The following is a 24,531-nucleotide window of genomic DNA, read 5'->3' on the forward strand; positions in this document are numbered from 1 at the left end:
TATTCAATTATTCTACTTTAATCACCAAATTCTGAAATATTTCAATTTGGTCACTAACTCGGTATTGAGGATGTTATATTATAACTTGTGATATTTTTACACCTTTTAATATTATGAACTTAAAAAGAGTGTTATATATATATATATATATATTAATATTGCTTTAAATATTATGCAAAATTTTTAAAAAAATATTATTTTATATAAATCGGTTCAACCACGATTGAACCAGTGAACCAGTACCTTCACCGGTTTAAGATCCGATCCGGTTTTAAAAATATTGTTTAGTACCCTAAATTTTGAGCCTGGTAATGGATCATATTCTACTAATTGGACGGGCCTACGTATAATAATTCTCTTCTACTATATCCACAATTATGATAAACATATACTACAAAGATGTCAATATTACATGAACTCATCTTTGTAAACTAATGTTTTACAATTATCTATTGGTATAGATTTTACTCGACAACAAGCTTCCTCAGCTGCATACCCCCCATTGCCTTCCCTGCATCAAGTTACAAAACACAGCGAATGCATTCAAGACTCAACGATGAATGAGAAAAGCAAGCAATGCAGCATTTGAAGTAGTTTAAGAATGCCACCTGCAGACACAGGTGTCGAGCAACGGCGGCGCTGGTGGTAAACCATGTGCTTCACCGTTTCTCCATGCCCTAACACCGCCCGAGGTGCATCTTCGCATGGCTGCTTCTCTGCTGTGGCATTAGCCGACTCCGTAGTTAAAGTTCTCATCGCGGTTTCCACCGTGATTTCCCTACTGCACTGGATTTGTTCTGAACAAAAATAAAGGTAGAAAACATAAATTAATATCCCAAGTGATTAATTAGACTCCGAAAAACATAAACTAATATCCCATGTACCTGAGGTAGGGGAAGCCGTTGGCTTAGAAGAAAGCAATGGCGAGTATGTACGTGTCGGATTTCACGTACTTGCCGACCATCTTTAACACCCTCGTCTTCTTGTTTTCTTTAATGGGTTCTTTCGATTTCAGTCCTGAAAACCAAAAGAAGCCATTGATGGAAAAGAAAAAGAAATTGAGAAAGGAAGTAGAGTTGAGAAAGGGTAGTACCGGAGAGTGAAGGATAGAGGAGAGGAGCAAACATGCAACAGTCAGACTTCAAGTAGTTTAAAACATTGCTGAATAGTTTCTTCTTCTTGGTAATTTGCTTGGTGGATGTGGTCTTCTTTTGAACTCCTAATGGCAGTCTTTTAAATTTCTCCATTTTTTTTTTTTTTTGCAGATGCAAGGAACAGAGCAAGAGTTTTCCAAGAAGCACTGATTTTGGTTTTGGCTTCCATTAGTTGAAGTCGAACGCCTGTGAATGCAATGGCGGTTAGAGTTGGACACCGTTGCGTTTCTGATTAATGCTACTTGTCCTTCGAATCTTTTGTTTCTAACACGTGGTGACAACTAAGTCTTGCACTTTTGCCTTTTCGTTTTCAGTTTTTACTTTTTTTTAAAAAATTTTACAGGGTAAACTATGGAATTTGTACTTTCCTTTCGGTTTTATAAATTTATTCATCCTGAATTCAGAAAATATAATATTTAATTATTTTAATTTCTTTTTAATTTTGATGTGGTTACTGAAGGTTAATTATTATTAAACTTTTAACGATTTGTTGATATGACCCGAAAAATATATAAAATTAAAATTACATCATTTATATGTAGATAATACATGAATTAAGTTTTGGTCACTTTTCTTTCATATTTGTACACTTTTACTCATCAAATTCAAAAAATATAAGCTTTGGTCACTTATCTTATCATTTTATTAAGTTTTGGCCATTTAGACGTTGAATGTTGTTAGTTTTATGATGTGACTCGTTAGTAAAATGATTTAATTTTTATTTTAACTCCTAAACTTTAGAGAAAATATTAATTATGGGTATTTTTGAAAATTCAAATTAGTTTATGGATAACATTTCAATTTACCTATTTTTTAATATTTTTTCCCTGACCCCTAATATTACTTATCTTCTCATCGCTTCTTCTTCAGACATCTATGCTTCATTGCAATAGACTTCTTGTTTCTAATTATTACTTGTAATTACTTGAAGACAAATTAGGTGAGTTCTCAGTTGGAAGAAAATGTATAAGGAGAAGTAATGAAGATCCTACAAAATGTAAAGAATTTGTCATTAAAACTGTAAAAAGATTCACCACCACGACAATGTCACCGCCTCGAGCTGAGAAAACTAGAGCTTCTTTAATGGCGGCATTATTGATAACACAATACTAGGTTTCCATCTCCGACGTGATGTTGATCAACGAAATCTTCGTGATACGAAAGATTGATAAGAGTGTTTCGTTGCGTCCAAACGTGATCGACATCCACGACATTTACGAAGATCAAACCGACGTTCACTTAGTATTGTAGTTCTACTTTGACGGTGAGTTGTTCAATCGAGTCATTGCGAAAATTAGGTACTTGAAGGCTGGCGCGATTGTAGTGGTGCGACTAATGGTGATTCATAAGGCAAACATTGTTATAAGGGATCTAGAATCGAAAAATTGTTTGTTCTTGAGCAAAAACAAAGATTCGACGTTGAAGATCATGGATTTTGGATTGAGTTCAATGGACGGATTCAATTATCAGGTTGTTTGGGTCTATTGGTTATGCTTCACCGGAGGCGCTTTCTTAAGGAAAAATCACCACGAAGAGTGATATCCGGTTATCGAGTTACTTGGATCCACTGATTTGTCTTCATGTTCCTTGTTGGATTTGGCATTCTGCAATCACAATATTTGGAAATTGAATTTCAGTTTATATAGCTGAGATTACCCAACTTTATTTTATTTCTAAATCACTACAGCAAAATAGAGTTTTAGTGGCGTTTTTTTAGTCTTATAGAGGCGTTTTTAAGCGCCGCTAAAAGTATTTGCGGCGATAGGAAAAACGCTGCAAGAAGCGCCAGCAATACCAACGCCGCTAAAGTTAGCGGCGTTTGAGAACAAAAAAACGCCGCAATAGGTCAATATCTATTACGGCGTTTTTGGAACAAATGCCGCAAAAAGTTATGATATATAGCGGCGTTTCTAGAAAAAACACCGTAAAAGGTCAGATCTATAGCGGCGTTTTTTGATACAAACGCCGTAAAAAAACAGACCTATACTGGCGTTTTTAGAACAAACGCCGCAAAAGGTCAGACCTATAGCGGCGTTTTTGGACACAAACGCTGCAAAAGGTCAGACCTATAACGGCGTTTTTGAACACAAACGCCGCAAAAAGTCAGACCTATAGCGGCGTTTTTGGATACAAACGCCGCTAATTACCTTTCTTTAGCTAATATTAATTGATTTTGCATATTTCATTTCTGCTATACATCACCTAAATTTATATCTAGCTTTATCTAATTAACAACAACCATACATTTTAATTAAGACAAAAAACATAAAGAAAAATACTTAACAACAAAATAAATTAAAGTTTTTTTTTATGGAGAGAGAACCTTAAAAGACATTAAAGTACAAATGAGTTACAATTGAACCTCCAAGTGTAGATATACATGGATTTGTTGTTCGATACATCCTCAATTTCACTAGCGTCATCATCATAACCTCCAGATATGCCTTCTAAAGCTACTTTGTTTCCCACTTCATTGGAATTTGTCATATTCATCGTCTTGACATCTTATTTGAAAGTATCATTTGACAGTGAATGATCTCTCCTCAATAGATTAAAAACAAATGGGAAACGTTGTGCCATTCTATTGAAGAAGCCGTTTTTTGTTGAAGTTTGTTCTTCAAGATTACTGCAATTACAATAATTTAGATGAGACTAAGAAGAAAAGGAAACAACCAGCAGAACTTGCATTCATAACCTACATGTGAGTGATTGAGAACTAAAAAAAGATGTTGCAACAAACAAAAAAAAACAGGAAGTCAGGAACCATGAAAACTAAAATATATTCTACATAAGAATGTAAAAAATGTCATCATAAAGAAAAAATTTAATAATGTATTGGTTGCCATCTTACTTTTAGAAGTTAGAATTCTTACCCCAAGATAACAACTGTTGTGACTAGAAGGTTGGGCTCCAGCTTAGGATCATGAAATACAGATATAATAATATCCTTTGTGTACTCTGTAGTTTGACGGAATGTACGCAAAAAGGCTTGCAAATCGTCATCGCTGATAACATTAGAACTTGCAACAACACATATAACTATGCCATCGAGTTCCTACGTCCAAAAATGAAATGGTCAAAACTTTAATATGACACATGCAACAAATAAAAGGAGTAGGTTGCCCCGTACAAAGAAAATCGGAAAAACATTTATGTTTGAAGTTTGAATCGACAAGGAAATAGGGTGAAGGAGCACTTAAACAACATAAAGTAAAAAGTCATGCATGCACATATATCTCAACATTTCAAATGAAACTGATGTCACATCTGCATTAAAATTTTCTTAATAATACCTTTACCCCTGCACCAATAAAAGGGCAGTCATGCATAGCTTGCGAAATTGAAGTTCTGATGCTGTAACCAGCTCCAAATCTAAGTTTTGCATCTTTGTACTTCCCAAGAATCTGAGCAAGTTTGTATTCTTAGAAAAGTTAAGGAAATACAAAAGAGGGATAAGCAATGAAATCTTATAATTTTGGATCAAGAAAGCATGCATGTCTAAGTCCCTCAAATTTCAACCGATGTCGAGAAAAAAGTGTCAGTAGCATTTAAGAACAGACTATAAAGGGTTGAGTAATAATAAACTCATGGGTAGTAACTAGAACAAAATGCAATGTCAGGTCAACTCACATTTATAACTTCTGAAACTCCAAACACCTTAATATTATCACGAACTGCATCAATGAGTTTTCTTTGCATCTCCTGGAGAATTCCCAGAGCTTACCAATGATATAAGCATGGCATAAAATTCAGAGCCAACTCAACAAGGAAAAAGAAATGCTGACACTTATGACAACTGATATGGCATTTATGGCAAGTATAACAACATTATTGGCAGTTCTCAAAGTCTCAACTAGAGTTGCCAACTCATTTTTTAGCAAGGAGTCGGTGTCAATTTCTGCGAATAAGAAAACCTGTGAGAACTCCCGATATTATAATGGGAGGCTTTTAGAGATCAATATCATAAATGATATAAATAGATTATCAATAAATTTTTTAAAAGAGATGATAAATACTCAACTAACAAAATCTTTATGTCATGCTTACCAATACAAAAATTTGTCATCTCTTGAAGTTTTCCCGTCAAATCCTTGAACTGCAAATTGTGTTACAAAAACTGAGTTAAGAATCAGTTTGAATTGTTGTCATAGTTATAAGCCAATAACCTCAAATTTCAAACTTCCCCCTACCGGTACACCAAAAAAATGACTTGTTACAGGTGGCAGAGAAGTTAATGATTATGCACGAAGAATGTTAGGAAGGTAATTATCAATCTGTTGAGAAATTGAGGACTACAAATCCTCCACCAGTCGCTCATGTCAAACCGGTAATTTCTAGTTATTCAAACCCTTTTGCTTATGTGTTTTGTAGAATAAAATATACTACATGATACTGTCTCTATTGATTTTTGCTTCTGTTTATTCTTGCTTATTTCCTAGGCTTTGATTCAATGATCAGTATAGCTGTGTTGGTATGTTGAAGGTAATATACTATATTCTACTCAAACTAGAAATAATTCATAGATAAAGAGTAGACTAACACCCCGTGTTTTCTAGATTTCAATCACAGAAAAATCAATTCTTTGCCGCAACCAAATTTACCAAATCCAATACAGAAAATCTTTTCATATTGATATGTAGAGCTTTGAATTGACTTTTGAGCTACAAATTACAACTTCAAATTCTTAACCAAAGTAAACAATCAAATTATCCCTGATTATCAAATCAAAATTAATCATAATAATAAAAGAAAATACCATTCTTTCTTCGATTTCAGCTAGTCGACGAATCACAATCCAGAACAGTGACATCAGTGTTCTACCTTCACTCCCATTTGATTTTCCAAACCTTTAAAAATACGCAGAACTTTCACATTGAGTAAACAAAATAAACCCCTAAGCTTGCAGAAATTAGGAAAAAAGACTATAACCGACGCCTCCACCTTGGAAAGAGAGATTCAGAAATAACTTAGAATTTCAAGGATTATATCTTTATATGAAAACAGAAAAGAGACTATAACTGACGCCTCCACCTTTTGAAAAATATTTCTAAAAAGCCCGAGTTTCAGGTTAAAAGAGAAGATAAAAAAATTTGTATTCTATTTCCCTGAATAATAACACATATATGTATAGCGGGATAAGTGCAAATTCAAGAATGATGAAACAGGAGCAGATATATATACAACCATATTAAGAGTATGAGAAGCAAAAAAAAAAAGCCACTCACAATAGAAAACAGATAAAATAGTACTAGAGACCGGGATAAGTGCAGCAGAGTGTACCCTGAGAAAGTGCCCGGCAACTCCTTGATGTTGAGCTCAAGCAGGATGACAGCCTCGCCGCCGCCACCGTACTGTGCAGCGGCAACAGTGAATGCGCACATCCCAGCTCCGAAGGACACCTTCCATCATAAAAAATAAACAAAAATAATTATTATAACTTCAAAATAGTAAAACGATAGCTCCCAATTCAGGAAACAAATGGTTACAGAAATTGTAATCTAGAAAATGGAAACCAAAAAAGGTACCTGGAGAAAGTGAAACGGCGAAGAGGAGAGGTGGATTGGGAGGGGAGAGGTGATCGGGTGGAGGAGGGAGCAGCGGCAGATCTTGAGAATGGGGATTTTGGACCGTTAGTTCTAAAGGCGGATTTGATGGAGGATGATGATCTACTGATGAAGCTCTTGCAAGCTGAAGCCATTAGCAAATAATAAAAGGAGAGAGGAAATCGAAAATCTTTACTAATCGAAGCTCAAACCTTGGAGGAAGTAAAGCGGGAAGACAGGGTTTAGGTATTAGCTCACAGTGCCGTTTTCGATTCGAAGAAGTAAAGCAAAACCCTACTCATTTAATTGTTAACCACAACATTCGCATTATTTACAGTCGTACCCTCTCACCCTACTCATTCAATTGTTAACCACATCATTCGCATTATATACAGTCGTACCACAAATAAAAAAATATTTCTGAAAAGCCCGAGTTTCAGGTTATATGACAATTGCGGCGTTTGGTATTAAAACGCCACTAAAGTACGAGTCTATAGCGGCGTTTGGTATTAAAACGCCACAAAAGTACGTGTCTATAGCGGCGTTTGTGCAAAAACGCCACTAAAGTACGAATTTATAGCGGCGTTTGGTATTAAAAAGCCATAAAAGTAGTGTCTATAGCGGCGTTTGGTATTAAAACGCCATAAAAGTACGTGTCTATAGCGGCGTTTGTGTAAAAATGCCACTAAAGTACGAGTCTATAGCGGCGTTTGGTATTAAAACGCCACAAAAGTACGTGTCTATAGCAGCGTTTGTATAAAAACGCCACTAAAATACTAGTTTATAGCGGCGTTTGTATAAAAACGCCACTACATTACGATTCTTTAGCGGCGTTTTTATACAAACGCCATTAAAGTATAGTATTTTACGGCGTTTGTTCAAAAACGTCGCTATATGTAAATAATTACCGGCGTTTGCAGTAAAAACGCCGCTACATCTGCCGCTGAAAACCATTTTTGCTGTAGTGAATGCGTACTCTCTCATTTTTCTTTGAACTAGTGATGTTATTATTTGTTACTGGAAGTTGAAAATTTAGCATTATTCTTGAAATTAGTATTTTGTCTAAAGTTTAGGAGTTAAAATAAATATTAAACCATTTTACTAACAGGACATGTCATCAAGCTAACAACATTCAACGTCTAAGTGACCAAAACTTAATAAAACTATAACGTAAGTGACATAAACTTAATAAAACAATAACGTAAGTGACCAAAATTAATGTTTTTTGAATCTGGTGAGCAAAAGTGTACAAATATGAAAGAAAAGTAACCAAAAATTAATCTACGTATTATCTACGTGGAAATGATGTAATTTTAATTTTTTTATATTTACTATGTCATATCAACAAACCGTTGAAGGTTTAACAACCATTAAATATCAGTGACCACATCTTAATTAAAACGAAAATAAAGTGATCAAATATTATGTTTTTTGAATTTAGAAAGGAAAATTTTATAAAACTCAAACAAAAGTAACCATAGATGCTAGGGTGCGAGTATTCAATGTTGAAAAATTGAGAGTTATGTTTGAATAGATAATGCCTTGTACTCAACCCAGATTATTCAAAAAAAATCTATATTTTTAAGGGTAAACTCCGCATTTAGTGCCTAAACTATCAGTTTTGGCCCGTTTTAGTACCTAAACTTTAATTTTTTTTTCAAAACCATATCTAACATTTAGTTTTCATTTCATTTGAGTACCCCTCGTTAGAAACTTAGCGCGTTTAGTACCTAAACTATCAGTTTTGATCCGTTTTAGTACATAAACTTTTAATTTGTTTGCAAAACTTTACATTAAATTTTGAATGTGGTACTAAAATGAAACAAAAAAACTAAAGTTTTTAACTGAGAGTTATTAAAATGAAACAAAAACTAAAATATAAGTATGGTTTTGAAAAAAATTTAAAAGTCTAGGTACTAAAATGGATCAAAATCGATAGTTTAGGTACTAAACACATAATTTACCCTATTTTTAATAAAGAATTATTTTGTTGAATTAAAAATAAAAATTATTTATAATAAATTAAGAGAAACAAACAATATTACATACACTGGCACAAGTTTATGATCTACTGGGCTGCTCCATATTTGTTTTCTCCGATCGAGCACTTGATCTTCTTCATCTTTTCAAACCCACAGTTGATCATAGTCTTTCAATGGAGGTTTACACATGAGACGGGCCTTAGACCATGCTTGAGAGCAGCTTCCCAGACAAGGTCGATTCTATCGACGTCGATTGCCCCAACTTCGTGGTGAGCCCAGCCTTCTAGCTGATGAACTACGCCTCCTGCATGGCACGTGTGCACCACTCCTCTCTCCATTGTATACTGCCCATGCATGAATTACCAACACATCAAAACAACTACAAAGAAATCCAACACCAATGGCATTGTTGTATGCATGCATACGTACCTCACAAGATCCGAGGCCTTGAACATCAGGTGGTAATCTCATGGCAGCCAGATCACCGTAGGTGCAGTCTCTTCTGAATGCCAAAATGGGTGGGACCACAAATTGATGAAAATGGGTCCCCGATGGAGCCCAGCTTTGTTCCCATGGTGTTATCCACTTGCCCACGATCCACGTCTGTTTATATTAATATTTAATTACAACAAATTTCAATCACCATTCATTGACTAAGCTATTATATATAATGCATATATACACTCATGCATGCATTCTCATCATACCTTACAATTTTGAGCAGCTTGCTACTTGGTGACCTGCACTAGGTATTGTTGGCAATCTGCAGGGGCCTCTTTTTGTATTTTCTGAAATCTTTCAGTTGATGAAGTCAACATCTACAAATTGTATGTATATGTTGAGGCCATAAGCATTTAATTTATAATCATCTTTTTACATGCAAAGTTAGGTGAAGGGACACTATCTCAATTTAAGGCACTGACAAGTACTAAACAAACTGAGCAATGTACCTAGAATTAAATTTGTATCCAACAATGTATACGTATCGATAATATCTTAAATGATCGTATGAACGAGTTAAACATTAAGTTACGGATTTATATCGAGCTCTACGATCATAGACTTACAAGAACCCGGACTCTTCTCCGACAGAGGTACAGAGCAGTTGCTCTACCGAGCTTGGAAGTGGCTCCCGTTAGAAACACTTCTTTAACATCCTTCCTAAATTCATTCAGAATAACTGCAGCTGTCAAGGTATTTCCATGAACCACTCTCACTTTGAGCTCCGGATGTTTGTCCACAAACAGTGTTCCTCCTCCATTCAGAGCCTCATTCTGCATGCACCCCAAGTTTCAAATATATTTTCTTACAATTAAACATAACAAGAAACGACCGTGCAGAAACGGATTCAGAATCAAACATTGGATAGTAAATCATTACTTTCTTATTCATTGATTACTATTTATTTTTTCACGCGTGATCATTGTTTCGTGCATTGCTGTCTATGATATTTCACCTGCTGTCTTGCGTGCATGATTTTCGTATAGTGGCGTGTGGTTTTCCATTTATGCTACAGTGTTTAGAGGTTGTACGTATATCAATTCTTTAAACTCATAAGTTTGTTGACAAACAACACAAACATGATGCATAAAACAAAAATTTAAATACTACATGTTTAACAACTAAATGTGTATCAATATATATAAATATAGGGATGGACGCAAAATTTTGTGTTAGGAAGCGAACTTGAACTTTTAAAATTTTAAGGGGTAAACTTAAACTTATAAAATTCCAGGGAGGTCAAAACATACTTTCAATATAAAATATATACAAAAATAAATTAAATGGAAAAGAAGAAGAAGAAGAAGAAAAATAGAATACACTGACCTTATTCAATGCAGCGAGGCTAATGACCTTGACCCCCATCCTATCAGCCCTTAGAATGGCCTCCTCTATGTGCTTGTTGATGCCCCTCGTTGCAAATGGTAAGAAATACTGCAAAATTTATATATGATTAATTAATTAATAATTTAAATTGACTGGTTTTAAATGAAGAAACTGATATATTGTGTGTTTAATCATATATCATCATTCGATTTATTAATGAAGAGATATTTGGATAACTTAATTATTGTATCAAAAGTAAATGAAGTTAATAGGTAAGTAACCAAATTAACCTGAAAACCGAACCTAGGAACGGCCCATGTTTGGTGCAATCTGCCTCTAAGATTGTAGAAACTGACGAGGAAGGTCTTAGACCAAGCCCACATTATTAGCATTATCGCAAACGTAAGTGGCCAAAACGGAAACAGAAACAACCTAATCGAAAACGGTGTCGATGCAAACGAACGTAACGCGAACGGGACATGCATTGCTGCCGTGATGTCCACCACATGTGCTAGGAACACAAAATCCGGTACTCTCCTTTTTTTCCTGTCACGTTCACGTAAATAAACCGTCATTATACACAAAATTTAATATTTAATGCACTAACGATTAAATTTACCTGAATCTGAAGCAATCTGGTTGTGTAGTAGCCATGAGTTGGTGTTAACTGTATTGCCTATTGCATCAAACAATGGCATGAAGAGACAGAAATTGGTCTCCATCTCTGTGTGGTGGAGGCTATGATACATGACAAAACATACATTGATTGCTAATTAATGGTGCCAACTAAGAAATGGTCCCCCTGTTTAAGAGATATCGACAAGGACTATAAGCTTCCATTTTAATTTCAGACCTATTTAGTTATGTAACATTAAAACCAACTTATTCAAAGAACCAATACCTCTAGGATTAATTCATAATTATCTATGAAATGATCTAACTCCTTTAATGTCCTTGTTTCTCAATATCAAACTTACTCTCCGGGGTAAAACTCTAAATCAGCTTTCCTTTTAAATTAATTGGGAATTTACTTACGTTGGGGTGTAGAGGAAATATCTAAGGAAAGGTAATTTGTTGAAAATTCCAGGGGGGATAACTTCAGCATTGGAGTGCCCAAGGCATCTGAGGAAATCAAAAGCCAAAACATAGGAATAAACCATGCTTATCGATCCGTAACCCGTCAGAATCGACCCCGTCATCGGAATTCCGATCACGACACATAACATGAGGTGCTCTAACGGTGTTGCATGTCCGGCTGCAACGAACAAAAAACTAGTTAATGAAGGAAGATAGTGAGATACATGTTGATTGGCTGCGACCTTTTTTACCTGTAAAAGGGGGGGAATGGAGATGAATGGTGAAGCGAATGATAATGGGTGAAAAGGTAAGTTCCATGGAAAAACCTATGTGCCCAATAATACAAAGGCTCTGAAACAGTGACATGCAGTAACAGTAAAGTAAAAAATCCTTTTGAGTTCAACACAGGAAGGGCTTTCAAGGATGGGAACATCAAACAGGCCATGGAAGCTAACAGACCTTGAAGTATTACGAAATTGTCCCTGCAAGGCCATTAAATATACACATTCTGATCTTCTTGGAATCTTCGTTACACCAAAGATAATATATACATTTATGTGTATATTACCAGTCCCATTCGCTGTCAATCTGCTTGAAATCAACTCCCTGTTGCTTAATCAGACGGTTGCGAGTTAAGAAAAGCATGTTATTGTAAGAGCTCCATAGCTGATAAACGAATCCTCGCAGAGCACATATAAGGAGTATATGAAAACACCAGAGATCCTTAAGGGTATCCTCATAGATCCATGTGTACAAAAAGTTTGCAGCTAAAGGCCGTAAAGCGTATACTGTGGACATTGATAGAGGCAAAAGAATCAAGTGGAAGCAAAACACACACATTTACATACTCAAATAGAGAGAGAGAGCAAGAGTTTAATGTACCTTGAAGAGACCCAAGTTTTCCCATGGCCAAACGGAAAGTGGAGCGACCATTTTCCCTGAATCCAAACTGATTCACTTTCCTCTGTTGTTTCTTAATGAACAAAATGAGGGCGACAGAAGAGAGGAGATTACAGCTGAGCTAACTGACTTAAATTCTTGATGAGAGGTGCTGATTTTGATATCGCGTTGCGATTTTATTGGTCATTTTGGCAAATCCAAAAAAAGTTGGTTAAAATCGTATATTATAAGGTATTTTTGGTCACTGAGGCGATTTTCTCTAAAGTTTATGGGTACAATAGAGTTGGTCTGGAAAGGTCAATGATGACCGACTTCTCTGCTTACAAATCCGGGTACCCGGATTTTCGGGTTCTCAATATGTACCCGTAACATTCGAGTTGGTGATTTCTCAGCATTGTCCCGACCCGGATGTTGCAGGTACCCGGTACCCGATTTTTTTTATTTTTAAATTATTAATTTAAAAAAATATACACAAATTTAAATGTCCGACACTTCAAATTAGATACTCCAATATTTGAACATAAAATTTAAAAATTAGAAATACAAAATCTAATAATCTATAATATAAATAATTCATTATATTATATATATATATATAATAAAATAAAAATAAAAACTAGTCAGGTACTCGAGTAATCAAATACTCGAAAAAATTTAATTTAGTGACTCGAGCTCGACCCGGGAAATGTCGGGTTGAGTACAGACCCGGCTAGATAAAAAATTTTAGAAAATTATTTAGTTTTCTTAAGTTCAGGTCGACGGGTCGAGTGAACTGATCTTATATTTTTGCACAACCCTAACTAACTGGGCACAGCTGTAGCCGAAAGTCTAATGATTTTTGAGAAATTAATGGCTCCAGTGGTTATGCCTGTGGACGATGGTGATGCTAAGGACCCACTTGTAATATTGTATGGACTTTTCAGCAACACAATCATTCTCACGGTTTTATAGCACAATGTCACGAACTTAGGCTTTTTCACTAGTACGAATTTGAGTGAGGCTGATTTAGCTATCGCGAGGGGTGAAAAAGAACTAAGATTGCATGAGGTTTATTGAGCGATTAAGTCCGTAACAACAAACCTTAAAAGATCACTTTGTAAACGATGTCGGGTGTTCGAGTATTGTAAACTTAAAAAAGCTCAAAATGATAAAAAGAAATCTTAAATTTAATTTTATTGAAATCTAAAATTCGAACATAAATCCTAAAAACATAAAAATCTTATATCTCATATTTTAAATAAATCAACACATAAATATTAATATTTTATTTTATTTTAAAAATAAATTTTAATATATTATATTTTTAAATTTGAGTCGAATATCAAATAATTCGTTTCGACTCATTAAAAACTCGAGTTAAATTTATTTAAATTACATCTTTATCAAATTTTAACCAAATCAAATTCAAGTCACACACAATCCCTCTCATCTCGTTTACAGCCTTAATTAGGAGCGCAGGCGCAGCTAGAGAAAAGAAAAGTTGTGGAGCAATTGCATTTTAAGACCTTACAAAATTGTGAAGTTTTAAGTTAATTTAATGGTGAAACTGTAATTTCTTAAATTTTTTTGTCACACGTTCTTGGTGAGAGCACAGCATGGATAAATTCACACATATTTTCAAAATAAAATTATTTGAACTTAAATAATTTAAGAAGAATGATCTTCTCTTAAATTTCAAATTATGTTTTTTAAAAACTTATATGACTTTCACCTCGTATAGGAATCTAAAATTTCATTATATCTAGGAATAGAAATATAATTGTGAATAATATGACGTTTGATATTACTTTTGAAAAATGATTTTTAAAAGTGTTATAAAAAATGTAAAAATATTTTTTAAAATATTGTTTAAGATTACTATTGTAAGATGAGTTTGAAAAGATAAAATATTAATTATAAATATTATGTTGTAAATTAAAAATATAGAATTTAAATACATAATTGATTGGAGCTAATGTATTAATAAGCGTAAAATTATAATTTGTTTCTAAACACAAAGTTAAAATTAAAATAAATAGAAATTCTAGCTTTTGAAATCATTATTTCACCATATTTTTTTCTTATTTTTAATTATTTTAAAATTGATTTTGCGATTAACTAAAATATTTTATTAAAAAATTATCATACATACCCTAAAATAACCTCCGTTTGGATTTTGGACGTTTACAAACCACCCATTACGAGTGTATTCGGTTTGGTTCAGATTTTTAATAAAAGTTGAATCGAACCGTAATAAATGATTTTTTTAAAATTAAAACCGAAACCGAATGGTATAAAAAACGAAATATGTGAAATCGAATTTTTCGGTTTGGTTTGGTTCGGTAATTCGGTTTTTGATAAACTGAAAATATTATTAGACATACTTTAATTGGGCTAAATATTAGGCCATTAGGGTAAGTGGGTAACCGACTGTACATTAGCTTGAATTACAAACTTATTTATTTGATTCAATATGAAACTAGTGGGTTCATATGGAAAATCTAAACCGAACCGAATTAAGACAGTTGAGTGTTTAAATCATCCTGAAACCAAATCGTTAAAGATAAATCTAAATCGAACTGAACAATTTTACTCGATTCGTATTAATTTTTAAATTTTCTCGATTTCGTTTATAAGCGCTACCACCCATGCATAGAGTGCGCAGACTGTTGCTCTTGCTCAAATGGCGATTTTCCCGATATATCACCGGTGACCGGTAATATTACCGATCTAACACCAGTCAGATTATATTTCCCGATCTAACACCCTTAGCAGTAAAGCGCTCCCCCTGCACCGCGCTATACGGTGAGCTGGCGCCACGTGGGTATAGCGCGGCACCTGCAGCGCGCTTTACGCCACGTAGGGGTATAGCGCGGATCAGGTACCGCGCTATACCTTTACTCCTAATAATTTTATATAGCACGGGGCAGGTACCGCGACATACCTTTACTACATAATTTTATATAGCGCGGGGCAAGTACCGCGTTTTGTATAACTTTCCTCGCTATAAATACCATTCTCCGCCGGTTAATTTCTCACATCTCTCCTCTCAACTTATAAATTAATACAACAATTCCGTCAACGAGTCAATAATTCTGGCAATCTTCTCATATTTTATTTATAAATTCGTGCGATTTTTCGTTATAAGGTAATTTTGTTATAATTTTTTTATTTATTGTTTATTATGATTATTTGAAAAAAATATTATACTAATTATTTTCAATTAATTTTTGTGTTTGTAAAATTGGAAAGCGGGAGCATACGTCGAAATAGTTTTGCGGTGCAGGTAATAATATTATAATTTATTTACGTTGATGTGTAAAAATTTTATTGTGTTATATGTTCGTTCATATATAATTTATTAAATCAGGTTTGTTTCATTTTTTCCAGATATAATAGTGTCGCACTTTTAAACTCAAATAATGGCGCGACTTTCAGCTATTGTTTATTATGATGGTCAAATTCGAGAAGATGAAACCGGCGTTGTTTTCGTACCAAATGAGCGTGTTAAAATATCATTTAAGAGAAACATAACTCTTGAGGAGCTTATAACGAAGATTTCGAGGAAGATTCATGTTGGAAGTAGTAGAAGAGTGTCGTCGTTGCAGTATAGATTTCCAACATCATTGTTGCCATTAACTTATACAGCGTTCGAACTTTCGAACAATAATGATGTTGAAATGATGGTTGAAGCTCAAAGTAATTATTCAGACGCCGCTATTGAGATGTATGCACATTTTGTTCAAGTGCGTGTTGTTCGGGGTCAATCATTAAGCTCCCACTATGGGCTGACTGAACAAGTTGATCAAGTTGACAGCCCGACGACAGTAATGTGTAATGATTTTAATGTCATAATGGGGAGACATTCATCCGCAACTCCTTACGATATGTACCAAGGTAGGTCGACGAACAATCCGTATAGCAACATCGCGTCCAGTTCAAGGGGAAGGCATTCATCTGCAAATCCCTTTGACCTTAATATGGAGATGCCATCGACGCAACCATCTGTGCAGTTTTCATTTGACGCGATGGCTTCAAGCTCTAGGGGGAGGCATTCGACTGCGAGCTTTTTCGATCTCAATGTCGATATGCCTTCCAGTTCAAGGGGAAGGCGTGCAAGTAGTAGGTTCTTTGACCTAAATGTGGAGAGCATGGAGGAACCATCATCTCCACCAGAAGAACCGCTTCGTGAGCCTGGTACGAATGGTGCTGAGACTGGACTGTTCATTGACCCAGAATCACCGCAATTTAACTCTGATGATGATGAAGTTCCAGGAAATGTGGCACAAACTGACCCTCCTGCACACATGTATGAAGCTGATTATGGTGCAATGTACGGGCCAGAATTTGCGGATATGCCTTATCTCGGTGACTATGGGTATTACTCATTAATAAATAATGGTGAGTTATCTTTAGGCATGGAGTTTTCAAGCAAAGAAGAAGCGATGATGGCTATCAAAAATTACAATATTCGTAATTCTGTTCAGTCCAGAGTAGACTGTTCCACGACCAAAAAATATGTATGCTACTGTGCCCAGCGCGAAAACGGATGCAATTGGATGGTTCGCGTATTGAAGAGGAAGAGGAAAAACAACAGATGGGAACTAACAGTATACAACAGTCCTCACACATGTTGCGTTGGAGGGGTCAACCAAGATCATCCCAACTTGGACTCTGAAGTGATATGCCAAGCCATCATGCCCATGGTCAAAGCAAGCTCTCATATAGCTGTTGCAGTGTTGATTTCAGCTATACAATCGCAGTATGGGTACACTGTCTCCTATAAAAAAGCTTAGTTGGAAAAACAAAATGCCATTGTCAAACTTCATAGCGAATGGAATGCATCTTACAACAAACTTCTAGGTTGGTTTAGGCTGGTGCGAACGTTGAATCCTGGGACAATTGTGGACTTCGAAACCTCCTATGCATACCATAATGATCGAGTTCTTCGCGATCGATGCCAATTCTACCGGGTTTTTTTGACAGTGCGTTAATGTTGTCAAATTCTGCAAGCCTGTGGTCCAGATCGACGGGACTTTCTTGTATGGAAAATACAAGCAAGTTTTATTATTGGCAGTTGTCCAAGATGGCAATCGCAACATTCTTCCAGTTGCTTTTGCTATTGTCGAAGGAGAAGATACATCTTCTTGGGCTTTTTTCCTCCGAAATTTACGTGCACATGTTATCACGAGGGAAAACATCTGTGTCATTTCAGATCGCGGAGCTGGGATCAAAGCAGCAATGGAGTCTTTGGGTCCAATGTGGCAACCACCGTTTGTCCAACATAGGTATTGTCTTCGACACATTGCCGCGAACTACCATGGAAGGTACAAGAAGAATGATGAGCGTCAATTAATTGTGTGCATGGGTAAGTGAAACTTAGCAAGTTTGTTATCTTTCGATCGTTTTAATTTTGCAAAGACAGCAAGTTAGTAAGTTATATATTTTTTGATCAGGTTACGAACTACTTCCTCGAATGTTTGAATCAATGTTTCAAGTGTTGCGGGCGAAGAACGAGGAAGGATATGATCACATCAGCCTCATCGATAAAGAAATGTGGACGAACGCATATGATGGTGGATATCGATATGGACACATGATGACCAACTTGGCAGAGGCAATCAATTCAACCTTAAAGGGTACACGTCACTTACCTGTAGCAGATTTGGTAAAGACTACATATTTTCGTTTGGGGACTCTTTTTGCGAAACTCGGGGGACAGGCTTAAACCTGGATGCAAGGCGGTCGCAGATCTACAGAAAAAAATTACTGCATCAAATGGAATGTTTGTAACAAGCTTCTCTAGAATGCATGAAATGTTTCGTGTCACAAAGTTACCGCGACCTCTTCAAGGGATTGAAGCTATGTCATTAAGAGTAAATCTAAGGGACAGAACGTGCGACTGCGGGTTTTTTCAAGCTCTGAAGTATCCATGCTCTCATGTGATAGCAACTTGCTCGCATACACGTCAAGACTATAACCATTTTGTGGATCCCATATACCTACTATCTGAAGTTTTTAAGGTATACAAATTTGAGTTTCCCCCATAGGTAATGACAAAGACCTTGATGAGGTTCAAGATTGGCTTCCGATTGTACCAAATTCGAGTTTATTGAGGGAGCGTGGTCGTCCAAAATCCAATCGAATTCATTGCGATATGGATATTAGAGAAAGATCTAGACAAGACAGAAGATGTGAGCATTGTAGAAACCCAGGACACACTAGAAAAACATGTCCACTTCTGATGTCATCAAGTAACAATTAATGAGGAAATGATGTATTTTATTATCAAATAATAATTCTTCTACTTTAATTTTCATTTACTTCAAGTTAATGTCATTTGATAATCACCGATGAAGATTAAAAAAACAAACACAATCATTAAATTTTAACAAACTAATAACAATAAGTATTAAATGGTAAATGATAACCAAATTACAATAACTGATATTAAATGGTAATAAAAAAACGAACTGAAATACATTAAAAAAAACAAAATAAAGTAAGTATTAAATGAGAAATAATAAAAAAAATTACAATTTAACAAAATAAAGTAAATACAAATATAATAAAAAACAAAATCTATTGATGCCTGCGACGCGAATGTGTTCCGCAGGGCGGTGGCTGTCGGTCTCGAGGAGGATTTCTTCGTATCATTGGTTCTGACTCCTCGCTATCATCATCATCATCACCATCGTCGTCATCGACGTCGTCGTCGTTGTCTTGCGCAGGTATATGAGGAGCTGATGACGATGAAGCACCTCCGTAGAATAAAGACCCTGGAGGTGTATGACTGACTATCCCACCGGCTTGTGAAAACTGGGAAAAGTCATAAAACCCAGACATCGCTGAGTGTGAAAACTGTACAGGAGGCGGTGTCTGTGCTGCGGCCATGGGTGATGAGGCTGAACCCGCCAAATATCCAGCATATGAACCCCAAGTCGGGTCTGCAAATATATACCCATAATAGCCTCCAGGAGGGGTCATCTGTGACGGTGGCGGTGGTGGGGTCATAAAACCGGGTGAAGGCGGCGGCGGCGATATCTGGTAATGGAAAGGCGATGGCGGCATCATATATGGATGCGACATCATATATGGCTGCGGTGGCTGCTGGGAAGGTCTTGCTGGTGCAGCTGAGGATGAACCGGAAGCACCTGCTCTCCGTCCACAAGTAGGGGGACGATGGTGCTGTGTCGGTGAACGTCTTTGTCGACGTCGTGGAAAGGTCTGCCCTCGTGCATCCTCGGGAAGTAGAAACGGTTTCCAGTTACTGTTAAACCACTCATAATAATCCTCAACATACATCAAGAAGTCAGTAAAAATGGGCTCTCTACGTGGAAGGCGCCGATGTCGATCATCTCACAACACGACCCACTCATGATGCCTCACCAGCCAATCTGTATCTGTCTTTCCGTGTCTATCTAAGCTATGCAACTCATCCATATTGCGAGGTGCTTCCGGAATTGGTTGAAAACAACCAAACTGTCGGAGCACGCGATCAGTGGAGTGCCACTCGACGGTCGCATAACAGATCAGATGGACCATCGCCATCCAAACATCTAATGGACCCCTCAACTCATGTAGGATCACCGCCCTCACATCATCAGTAGAATATGGCACCCATTCAAACTAAAACAAATAATATATAATTTTTTATCAAAATAATAATCTAATTATATAACTATAATCTAAAATCGATTTTTAAACATTAAAATTCATACCTGTATGCCAGCCTTCTGATCGATTAGCACCCTAATCTTTTCTAAATCATCAGGTAGCTCCTGATGATTTTTCCTATCAGTAGACCACCTATTCAAGGAAAAAATTTGTTATACGATGTATAAAATTATTAATATACAAAATCAGTTTTATAATTACCTCAGAAGTAGTGGAAATACGAATGGGTTCTTCACAACAGGACATAAAAAGGGCAATTGATACCATGTCTAAGACTGCAACAGCAAGAGACATCCGCCGATAGCATTACACCTGTAGTCAGTGGCTCCACACATCTCCCTGTACAGCAAAGCCAAAACTACCGAGCCCCAACTGAATGATCCGGCGAGACAAAAGTCGCTAAGATGTCGCAACCACATGCAGTGAACTAGGTTACGCGATTTGTCCGGCATCAGCAACCCTCCTATCAGCTGCAGTATACATGCCCATGCATACATCTTAACCTCATCCTCAGAGACGTCTACACTCAACTCCCAAAAATTGGCATCTAACCAATTTAACGGTATCCTACCTCCGATAAAATTTTCCGGGACACGTCCTAAACTATCCTGACATAAACCAGTCCAAGAACCGAAAGCTATCCCCGATATCACATCTCCATCCACCGGAAGCCCCAGGTGCATAGAAACATCCTCAAGCGTGATCGTGCACTCTCCGCACGAAAGATGAAATGTGTGGGTCTCCGGCCTCCACCGCTCTACTAAGGCAGAAATCAGGTCTGGCTCAATCTTACAGTGACCCTGATATCTACCTATGTAACCGAATCCAGCCTCTACTAAATACGGCAAGACACGACTGGGTATCACTAACTTAAGATTCCTAATAAAAGGATCTAATACACGGTCCTTCTCCTAAAAATAAATAATTACAAAAATTAATTCTTAATCTAATAATCATGCATTAAATGAATCAAATAATTATTAATAATAATTTAAATTAAATTAAAACGTTAAAATGTTACCGTATCAGCAAAGTGTCGAGATATTTAATTATTAATATAATAATCATGCATTAAATAAATAACTAAATATTACTAATAATTTAAATTAAATTAAAACGTTAAAATGTTACCGTATCAGCAAAGTGTAGAGATATAAGATTTCCATCCGAGCGAAGTAGACTGTCTTCCATTATATATCTGCAAAAGAATTATATTAGTAAAATATTAAAAAAAGTAAAAATATAATATTAAAAATATTATAAAATTTACTTTAAAAAGAGAGTATTTGAGAGAAATTTAGAGAATTTGGTGTGATAAAATTGATTGAGAATGGGAGTATTTATAGGGATGAGGGGTCGGTAGTTAGGGGTATAGCGCGCCCCCTGCACCGAGCTATACCCCACGTGTCAGATATACTGGTATAGCGCGCTGCAAGGGCCGCGCTATACCCACGTGGTGCCAGCTCACTATATAGCGCGATGCAGGAGGCGCGCTATACCCCACGTGGCGCCAAATCATCGTATAGCGCAGTGCAGGGGGCGCGCTTTACTGCTAATGGTGTTAGATCGGGAAATATAATCTGACCGGTGTTAGATCGATAATATTACCGGTCATCGGTGATATATCGGGAAAATCGCATGCTCAAATAGCTTAGATTCTAGATTTTCTCATTGTACTAAAAAATGAAATATGATTATTGTTGTTCAATTTTTTATGGCTTTTGATCTTTGATGATCCATCATTTGTTTAATTGCTTTATTTCAGTTAATTGTTCGTACAGCTCAGTTGGTAGAGCACAAGGCTCTTAATCTTGTGGTCATGAGATCGAGTTTTACGGTGGACAATTCATAATTCTGACTGTCGGTGGTCTCCCACGGAAGCTGCTCTCAACCTGACGTTGGAGGCAGCCTACTATCCTACCTCCCCTTACCCCGTTACATATGGGAATAGGGTCTGCTAATATTTTTTTATATTATAAATTTTGTCCTATGTAATGAAGTTAATGCATACTTTAATAAATAAATTTAGTTTTAAAATTAAATTTAGGCTTAATATAAAAAGGGTAAAGTATGTAAATTGTCACGACCATAAAATATTATTTTATTGAATTATCTGACTATTAAAAATGACAAAATGATCCCTTAACCATAAGACGTCGCTTTTGAGTCTCTGATTATTAAAAGTTACAAAATGGTCACCCGACTATTTATTGTGTTCTAAACTCATCATTTTTCGTTGAAAATTGATAAGTTTGAGCTAAACCTTAACTTTCTAACTTATATATAAAAGTTGTTTGAGATTTTGAGATCAAATTATATTATATATAAGTCATCAGTTAATATCCAACTCAAATTGCTATCATTTTTTAACAACAAAAAAAGACGAGTTTAGAACACAATAAATAGTCGGATACCCATTATCGTCAACTCAATAAAGCAACATCTTATAGTTGGGAGACCATTTATATGCTTTACTCATATAAAAGTAAATGTTTAAACCATACTTTTTTTTATTTAGATTACTAAACTATTTTTCTGTCAATTTAAGTGTCTAATGTTATAAACGTTATCATTTTAAGTACATCGACCGCAATGACTGTTGAAAAATCTCGTTAAGTAACACATATTACATTCTCATAATTTAAAAAATATTTAAAAACTTACAAATAAATTATTATATTTAAAAAATATTAAAAAATAATATCCCCAGTCCTCCTATCTCTTTGGTCCCCTCTCCCCTCCCCTCCCCCAGCCAGCCTCTCTCTCTCTATTCCTTTATCTCCTTCACCTTTTATCTAATATTAACATTTGATGATGATGGCTGAAAAATTTAGGTGTTATTTGTTTTTGTAGAGGTCAAATGTATGCAGTCTGCGGACCACATCTACAGGCATCTGCAGCAGAAGAGGTGGACCAAAAGTCTGCAGTCTGCAAGAAGAAGACTGTTTGTTTTTTAACGTCTGCAGAATGCTAAAATGAACTGAAATATAAATAAATTAGTTTTTTAAACTTAAAAGATTTTTGCAATACTGAGATTTAAATAATTTTAGTTTTATAATACTGAAATTTAAATAATCCATACAACTACAATAATAAATTATTTAAAAATAAATCAATTCATATTTTAAAATAAATCAATACATACTAATAAATTATTTAAAATAAATCAATCCATACAACTATAATAATAAATCAATCGATATTTTAAAATAAATTAATCAATCCATACAAATAAATTATTTAAAATAAATCAATCCATACTAATAAATTATTTAAAATAAATCATTCATATTTTAAAATAATCAATCCATACTAATAATTATTTAAAATAAATCAATCCATACAACTACAATAATAAATCAATCCATATTTTAAAATAATAAATCGATACTAATAATTATTTAAAATAAATCAATCATATTTTAAATAAATCAATACTAATAATAAATTATTTAAAATAATCAATCCATACAACTACAATAATAAATCAATCTATATTTTAAAATAAATCAATCTATACTAATAAATTATTTAAAATAAATCAATCCATACTAATAAATTATTTAAAATAAATCAATCCATATTTTAAAATAAATCAATCTATACTAATAAATTATTTAAAATAAATCAATCCATACAACTACAATAATAATTAATCCATATTTTAAATAATCATCCAATAATTTATTTTATAATAATCAATCCATATTTTAAAATAATCAATCGATACTAATAATTATTTAAAATATTTTAAATAAATCAATCCATATTTTATAATAATTTATTAAATAATTATTTTATAGTAAATTATTTTAAATAAATTATTTTAAAATAAATTATTTTATAATAAATTATTTTAAAATAACCTTATTAAATTATTTAAAATTATTTTAATAAATAACTATATTTTATAATTGTTATTGAAGAGGTTTGAAGACCTTTGAAGACATAAAACCAAGTCTGCACCAAGAAGAGCTCGCGCAGACGTTTGAATGGCTTCTGTGTTCTAAAAAACAAACAGTCTGCGAAGCCTAATGTCTGCGCGTGATCTGCGCGACACAGACATAAGTGATTTGAAGAGTTTGCACAATGAAAATAAACACCACCTTAGTGATGATAATTATTTTGTTATATGATTATATCATTGGTGAAAATTTGATCGGATGAATGTTTAATCGACGATAACGATAATAAATGACAGTAACCAATGTGGATATAAGGATTATAATAAAAAAATTTAAAATTATAAAATTTTAAAATAAAATATATTTTAAATTTTTTTATTTTAAATAAAATCTTTAAATTTATCAGAACATGACATATATTACTTAACGAGATTTTTTAACGATTGTTATGATTAGAACACTTAAAATTATAATATTTAAAATAGTA

The 24,531-nt window shown here is 34.8% G+C and overlaps 1 protein-coding gene and 1 pseudogene across 1 annotated transcript; both read right to left on the reverse strand.

Annotated features, from left to right (window-relative positions):
- Positions 1 to 6,381: 6,381 nt before the first annotated feature.
- LOC120165248 (protein NONRESPONDING TO OXYLIPINS 2, mitochondrial-like) lies at positions 6,382 to 6,946 on the reverse strand. Its single transcript, XM_039174805.1, has 2 exons — positions 6,680 to 6,946; positions 6,382 to 6,553 (listed from the first exon to the last, which is right to left on the reverse strand). Exons 1-2 carry the CDS (start codon positions 6,850 to 6,852, stop codon positions 6,403 to 6,405), a joined length of 324 nt encoding a protein of 107 aa, XP_039030736.1. The 5' UTR covers positions 6,853 to 6,946; the 3' UTR covers positions 6,382 to 6,402.
- A 1,795-nt stretch (positions 6,947 to 8,741) lies between these two features.
- Positions 8,742 to 12,531, reverse strand: LOC120165491 (annotated as a pseudogene).
- Between the last annotated feature and the right edge of the window lie 12,000 nt (positions 12,532 to 24,531).

The sequence above is a fragment of the Hibiscus syriacus genome, unplaced genomic scaffold (genome assembly GCF_006381635.1).
Source record: "Hibiscus syriacus cultivar Baekdansim isolate YM2019G1 unplaced genomic scaffold, ASM638163v2 tig00111582_pilon, whole genome shotgun sequence".
Classification (NCBI taxonomy): domain Eukaryota; kingdom Viridiplantae; phylum Streptophyta; class Magnoliopsida; order Malvales; family Malvaceae; genus Hibiscus; species Hibiscus syriacus.

Excerpts from the sequence above, each read along its gene's own strand:
- LOC120165248 (XM_039174805.1), bottom strand. The coding sequence starts at position 6,852 with ATGGCTTCAGCTTGCAAGAGCTTCATCAGTAGATCATCATCCTCCATC. Across the intron at positions 6,554-6,679 it reads CGCCGTTTCACTTTCTCCAG|GTGTCCTTCGGAGCTGGGAT; the intron begins GTACCTTTTTTG and ends TTATGATGGAAG.